We start from the raw sequence: 7,699 nt of genomic DNA, 5'->3' as shown, positions 1-7,699 counted from the left end.
TCTAAGCTAGTACTCTGAACTCACACATAAAATTTAATTATATCGACAAACTGCAATAAGTTACAAGTCAAAACCTATTAGTTACATTTACTAGAAAATTATGGTATTGACTTCAACAAACAAATACTCCAAGAATAAGGAAACTCCTATGTAATCCAACATTTTCAGAAGTATGTGGAATCCAGTTAGCAAAATACCCTCATGGCAATAACTTGTTGAATTCTGCAAGGATGAAATTTGTTGACAAATCACTTTCGCTCATTAATAATTATATTATCAATATGAAGTAAAAACTAGTAGAAAAAAATTGATGGATTGGAACGCGAGCGCTGGACGCCCTTGACCTGGCCTTCTGCGAGCTTCGGCTCCTCTCGAGCCCCTCCCCCTGCGGGCCCAAAGCCTGAGGCCCTGTTGCTCGCCGCTCCTGCGTCCCGCGGGCCTGCTTGATCCAACCTGATCGGATCTTAAGCTTTCAGCTCCGCTTCTGGCTGAAGTGCGTCCTGTGTTGTGCTGCCCGTGTGGCGGCCGGCATCAAACCTGATGGAGGCTCAGGGCCAGGATCCGCCCTCCAGTCCTGCTGAAGACGCATTCAATCACCTTCTGGCAGGTCTACCTCCGAAAAAGAGAATCGATGCCTCTAAATTCGTCAAGAAGCTAGATGAAATTCCAGAGATCTCCTTGCCTCCGGAGACTCCCATGCAAGTTGCTTTGTCATTGGCGGATCGGGGTCTTATTGGCCAATTCACATGACTTTGGCCCTCCCCAAAAACTACAGAGCAATGGGTGAACAGGAACTGGGCGCCTCTGATCAGCCAAAGTGTTACCTCTTATTTTCTAGGAAGAGGGTTTTTTCTTTTTGAATTTACCTCCAAAGAAGACAAAGACCTGATCTTTCGAAATGGACCGTATTTCATGGGTCCTCAGGGTCTCTATCTGAACAAATGGACCCCGGATTTTGACCCAGCGGTGGATGTCCCCAAGGCTGTCCCAGTATGGGTTCGTCTACCAAATCTGCCGGTTCACTGTTGGAACTGGGAATCTCTGAAACACATCGGCAACTCCCTAGGGAAATTCATAGACCGGGCAAACAACAAGGATCAGTACGACTGTGCCAGGATCTGTGTGGAGGTAGATCTAGAGGAAGGTCTACCAGAAGCAATCAAACTCAGAGTAGGCAGCTGGTCCCATGTTCAGATCTTGGATTATGAACAGCTGCCATTCAAATGCAGGAAATGTCATGTGTACGGGCACTTCGCTAGAAACTGCCCGACTAACCCAGAGGCAGAGAAAGGAAACGAAGAGGGATGGAATCAAGTAAAAAGAGCCAGAGCCAATCATAGGGGACAGAAACAGGGTGGACCATCAGGCAAAGGAAACTTTCAAGGTAATGTCCAAAAGCCTCCTATCAAAAAGGTGCAAGAAAACAAATTCATCCTCTTAAGCCAACCGATAGAAGGCACTCCAGAGGTAGAGATCCAAAAGCCAGAATCCTCAAGGAAAAGCTCAACCCCAGCTTCCCCCAGAGAAGTGGAAAACCTCAAAGCCACAGCCCAAGAGGACGAGGAAGAAGATCCTCCGGCCTTTCCCAAAAGACCAAGCCCAAAAGGCATGATCACGGAAGAAGAAGAAGAAGAGCAGCAAATGGAGGAATCAGAAGAGGAAGGAGAAATAGGAGAATCCCACACCCCGGTAAGAAGATCAACAAGAAGCCAGAAAACAGATAGAGAAAAAAGGGAACAGGAGACTTACAAAGAAAAACTCCAGGGAAGCCAGCCAACCATGGAAAAAATGCTAGCTTCAAAGCCAAAGATATTGAAAAACCCGCCCCAAGGCTCCAAGGGAGCTCATCTGAAATATAAATAATGAAGGTCATCTCCTGGAACTGCAGAGGGATGGGGAGTAAAATGAAAGAAGAAGCCATCAGAAGTCTAATTAGGACAGAAACCCCAGATCTACTTCTCGTCCAGGAGACAAAACTGGAAGACATAGTCTTCCTCCAAACAAGCAAGAGAGTTTGGAATAAAAGTGAAGCAAGAGCAATCTCCGCCCGGGGTGCCTCAGGAGGAATAGGTACCCTCTGGAACCCCAACAAGTTTACTGTTCTATTAGAGACCAGGGAAACCCATTGGTTGATGCTAAAAATGCAGAACCTGGACACTAAGCTAACGTTCTGCCTCTTCAACGTTTATTCTCCAGTCAATGTTGGGGAAAAAAAAGTATGCTGGGACTCTCTAAGACTACAAGCAGATCAGACAGACTTGGAGAACATAATAGTTGCTGGTGATTTCAACCTCACCCTTCATCCTTCAGAGAAAAGGGGAGGCAGCATAGTCAGAGATCCGGCTAGAGAATGGGTCGAGGATATAGTGCAAGACTGGGATATGCTGGACATTAAACCCTCCTCAGGTAAGTACTCTTGGACTAATAAAAGATTGGGCCCGGGCCACATTGCCGCCAGGCTAGATAGATTTATAATTCAAAGCTCTTTCCTGCTGCTAGGATTAGAGCCTAGAATGAATATCCTTGCTAACAACACCTCTGACCATAAGCCCATTATGTTAGAATTGTTAGCTCATCATGATCTGGGCCCCATCCCATTTAGGTTCAGTCCTCTTTGGGTAAAGGAGAATGATTTCATGCAAATAGTCAAAGAATGTTGGAATCATCCGGTCAATGGATCGCCATTCTACATTTGGGAGGAAAAACTCAGAAGAATGAAAAGAGTCCTAAAAAGATGGGCCAAAACGCTGCCCAGCCCAACCACAACAAGGAAATCCATTAAAGCTGCTCTTATTTCTCACCAAACTGATATGGAAAACGCAGTACTTACTAAGGACTCAGTAGAAAAAGAAACCCATCTACAACAACAATACCACAAGGCCTGTTTAGCTGAAGAAGAGTATTGGAGATTGAAATCTCGGAATCTCTGGCTCAAAGCAGGGGATAGGAACACTGCCTATTTTCATAAGCAAGCCCAGGCAAGGAAATGTTTCAATACTATCTCAGAAATTAAAGAGGAGGGAGATATCCACAAGGATTTCGAGCACATAAAGAGAGTTGCGTTCACTCACTTCCAGATCTTATATAGTGAAGACAAGGACCCAAATCATTCTCCGGAGATATTGCATAATATACCCTCTGTAATTTCTCAGCGAATCAATGAATCGTTGGAGACCAAAGTCACAAAAGAGAAGGTGAAAAAGGCGCTCTTCGACATGGATCCGGACAAGGCCCCAGGACCGGATGGTTTCTCAGCTAGATTCCTTCAAGCGTGCTGGCCAATTATTGAAAAAGATCTTCTCAAAATGGTCCAAAAATCCCAAAACATTCAGAAAATCGGAGGCAGTACAAACTCTGCTTTTTTAGCACTCATACCCAAAGAAAAAGGGGCCAACAGCTTCAACAGATTCCGCCCAATCTCTCTATGCAATACAGGGTACAAGCTGATCACCAAAGTAATTGCAAATAGATTGAAGTTTATCCTTCCCAAAATAATCCCAGAGAATCAAGGAGGTTTCATCCATGGGAGGCAGATCGTGGACAACTTTCTTCTGGTCCAGGAAGCAATTCATTCGAGCCAACTCCGTAAAGAACAAGGTATGGTGATCAAACTTGATTTAGCAAATGCTTTTGATCGATTCAATCATAGCTTTCTATTGAATGTCATGTGTAAGATAGGTTTTGGTGCAAATTTCATCAATTGGATACGGGCTTGCATTTCGGAGCCATGGATAGCTCCCCTTGTTAACGGAAGAGCCACTGACTTCTTTAAGGCCACGAGAGGACTCAGGCAGGGGTGCCCTCTATCCCCCCTGCTCTTTGTCATACAGGCCTCAGCCCTCAGCTTCCTGCTTGATAAAAAGCTACAGGACCAAGAGATCAATGGACTCTGCATTGCTAGAGGAATCAAAAATATCAATCATGCTTTATTTGCAGATGACACATTGTTGCTAGGTCCTGCCTCTGTTCCTTCTGCCACAAAGTTTAAAGAGGTGTTGGACGAATTCAGTGAAGCTTCAGGCAGTGTGGTCAACAAAAGCAAATGCCATATTTTCAGTTGGAACACTTCGCCTAGGCTGCTATCTGCCATATCTAGATGTTTGGGTTTCGAAGCTTCCTCCACCTGGTCAACCTTCAAATACCTGGGACTTCCAATATCTCAAAAAAGATCTACCAGCAAAGATTGGCTTCCTCAGTTAGAAAAGTTCAAGGCAAAGATCCAAGCCTGGGGTTACTCCTGGCTGAATGTCGCAGGAAAAACAGTTCTAATCAAATCAGTTCTTAACAGCTTGCCCTTATTCCAGTTTGCAGGTCTTCTCGCTCCGGCATCTATCTTAAACAAAATGGAGGAATACATAAGGAGATTTTTTTGGAAAGGAGGGAAGCAAAATGAAAAAAAAATTCCTCTTGTCAGCTGGGATACCATATCCAAGCCTCTATGGGAAGGTGGCCTAAATTTTAAGAACCTTCGTCAACAAAATGTAGCAATGGCTGCAAAAATAGTGTGGAGGATCATCGCCCCTAATCCTGGCTGGGCTCAAAAGGTGATCTGGAAAAAATACTTCAGAGGACCAAGACTAAGATGCCTAAAAAATGTGATCCGCCTGACTAACTCGACTTTTCTCAAAATTTATGACAGAGCCGCATCTCTAATCATCGACCACTCCTTCTGGATTCCAGGCAATGGTAAAAAAATCAATATCTGGTCTGACAGAATCATGAATAAAGAGCCAATTGAAGCCAGAGCCTCCATTAACTCGCTGCGCTGTTGGATGGACAGAGAAGGAATGAAATCTCTGTGGGATATTTCTTGCTGGAGCAATCTGATTTGGGCAGGCTGGAAGCAATTAAATGTGCCGGACAACCTGAAAGCTGAGTGGAGCACGCTGTTAGACGCCCTCCAAGGACTGGCTCCCACGCATTTGAAGAAGAGAGACGAGATGGGCTGGGGATCAAACACCAAAGGCTATGCAGTTGCTCAGGGGTACGCCAAACTGATTGAGAAACCCCACGTCCCTCAGAATCCAGCCCCGTGGCAAAGCGTTTGGCGTCAGCCCTCATGGCCCAAGGTCGATTTCTTTGCCTGGGCATTCTGTCATGGGAAAATACTAACGTATGACAATCTGCAGAAAAAAGGCTTCTACGGTCCTTCCATGTGCCCACTGTGTAATGAAAGCGTTGAGACTGTAAATCACCTGCTGCTTGAATGTAATTTCTCCAGGCAAATTTGGTCCCAATTCACTCATGAGTTAGATCCAAATTTCGCTGTCCCTGGCTCCTCTTACGATCTTTTCGCTGATTGGTCAAACAGATTCCCAGGTCCTCCCCCCAAAAATCTGATTATCAAAGCAACATGGGCTGTCCTCCCAAAAATCATTTGTTGGCAGCTGTGGATAGAGCGAAACAAAAGAATCTTTAGAGACACAAAGCAGAATCACAAAGCCCTGGAAGCCAAGATAAAAAGCCATATAAAGGAATGCCTAATGGATATAAAAGATGACAGCAACCTCAGACAGCAGGACATAGCATGGGGATCACAGCTTGAACTACCATTTCAGCCAGCAGACAAAAAAATCCCCATCCTCAAAGAATGGCAAATAAGAAAATCTGAGAATGACTTGCAAGAGTGGCTAAAATCGCAAGCAAGACACTTCTTTTTCTTTGACGGAGCTGCTAAGGGAAATCCGGGCAAAGCAGGTGCAGGAGGCATTGTCCTAAACCAATCCGGGGAAAAAATTCACTCCTACGCCTGGGGACTAGATTACACTACCAACATCCAAGCTGAAGCCTTGGCCCTATTCCAAGGTCTCAAGATCCTCAAAGATCTGGACGTAAAGGAAGAAATCGTCATAGGTGATTCACAAGTCATTATAAATGCAATGATTTCCAACACCCCTGTACAGGACCTCAACCTTGCAAGGCTGATCACCAGGACCAAAGATATGGAAAAAAGCTTTCAGGATCTGAAATACTACCACGTGCTAAGAATCCACAATAAAAAGGCGGACATCGAAGCCAATAAAGCTGTCCTTCTTTCTGCTGGGACCAAAAAGAAAGAGGATGAAGAATCATGGGAGCCCATTCCGTAATTAATCTGCTGTCATGATTTACTGCCTGCTCCTAAACCAATTTGTTTGTATTTTCAAGTGGGGGAAAATTGCTGAAAGCATTTCAGTAGGGGTCTATCGTAGGAAGAAAACTGTAAGCTGCAGCTTCATTTTCAGCAAAGAAATGCAGCAGGACAAAGAAGCCCAAAGTGTAATCAGAATTTGGCATTTGGCCTAAGATTAATATAAAGCACCATAACCGTTCCTGTTAAAAATAAAAATAAAAACTATTAGAAAAAAATTGCTCATAACATATCCAAGAGGAGTCCAAGTATATAAATAACTAAGCAGGTACAAAGTAAGCAAGTATTTTTATGTAAAGTCCTATTGAAAAATCCATACATTGGATAAAGAAATAAATGGTCCAAAAGAAACATTGATAGAGTAATATTAAACTAAATTGATTGTTATAGAGTCAAAAGCGATTGTAGGTACACACTTATTCACCCCAAGGGTGGACATAATGGAACTCGAAGTTACAAGTGGGTAGTTCCCATGATTAACCATGAACGAAATAAAACGCATCTCAAGTAAAAGAAACAAAGGATGTTCATCTGGTTGCCCCCTCAACCTGGAATTAATTACGACACGCCTAACCTAAAAGTGAGGAGAAGGTCCGCAACAAAGTGAGAGATCGAACTAGAACCATAAAAAGGGAAATTGTAGTAGATGTATGCAGATTTATGAAATAAGGGCCAAAGAATCCCTGCGAGGAACTTGTCAAACAACCAAAAATTGAATGCTAAATTGTAATAACTTACTAGAAATAGTATAACATAGTTTTTATAATCACATGTGAACGACCTAGAAGGAATAAGAGACCATGTTTCACCTGTAACATTGTTAAAATCAATTGATTAGACTTGGGAACAGAGATATCTTCGAAACGAAACAAGAAGGATTCACATTGACAAAGAACCCAAAACAGTAAAAGAGCATTCCACATTTTACCTCGCCCATGAGTTTTTAACACCATATGTGCAACGGGACCAAGATTGAAGACATGACATAGGAAATTATTGGTAGAACCGACTAGAGAGTCCTCTAGATAGCAATAAAGAAGAGTTAAATTTGAATATGTAGTTAAATACTAGAAAAGGCGAGGGATTTTTGTTGAATTTACCAGTATGGAGGACAAACCCTCACCTGGTTATAGTCTCTCCACCAAACTTCTCATCCTGCTAGAAATTAGAAGAGTTAGCTACAAGGAAAAAAAATTATTTAGGATCTATGACAACAAATTTGCAAAAATAGGGTCAAGTGATTAACCTCATCCTTCCAAACTCTATAAATAATTTGAAAAGAGGGTGAAAATGAAGGAAGATGAATATAAAATTGACTCTGAAAATGAATGCCTAGTTGAGTATCCTAGCGCAAGGAAATCAACATGTCATAAAGAAACTGAAGAAATTAAAAATCATAAGGAAACTCCACACAACAAAATAAAAATGAAATTTGAGAGATTCAAAATAAATGGAATCAGAATTTACTTGGGCGCATTCAAGATCCATTAACTAGTAGGAAGGAAAGGAGAGAAGCTAAGGGTGCAAGCCAACATTCACTCGGTGGAGAGAAGAGCATCGACTACCAAT

General features: G+C 42.8%; 1 protein-coding gene across 1 annotated transcript; it reads left to right on the top strand.

Moving 5' to 3' along the window:
• Window positions 1–540: 540 nt before the first annotated feature.
• LOC149165817 (uncharacterized) lies at window positions 541–6,089 on the top strand. The gene is made up of 3 exons (XM_089429946.1): window positions 541–727; window positions 965–1,689; window positions 1,968–6,089. The coding sequence occupies exons 1-3, from the start codon at window positions 541–543 to the stop codon at window positions 6,087–6,089; spliced, it is 5,034 nt and encodes a 1,677-aa protein (XP_089286072.1).
• Window positions 6,090–7,699: the final 1,610 nt, after the last annotated feature.

This window comes from Pinus tabuliformis, chromosome 5_1 (genome assembly GCF_031772625.1).
Source record: "Pinus tabuliformis cultivar Carrire ecotype Pingquan chromosome 5_1, CPIR1, whole genome shotgun sequence".
Classification (NCBI taxonomy): Eukaryota; Viridiplantae; Streptophyta; class Pinopsida; order Pinales; family Pinaceae; genus Pinus; species Pinus tabuliformis.
The sequence above is the reverse complement of the archived record's forward strand: the minus strand, read 5'-3'. Positions and strand labels throughout refer to the sequence as shown.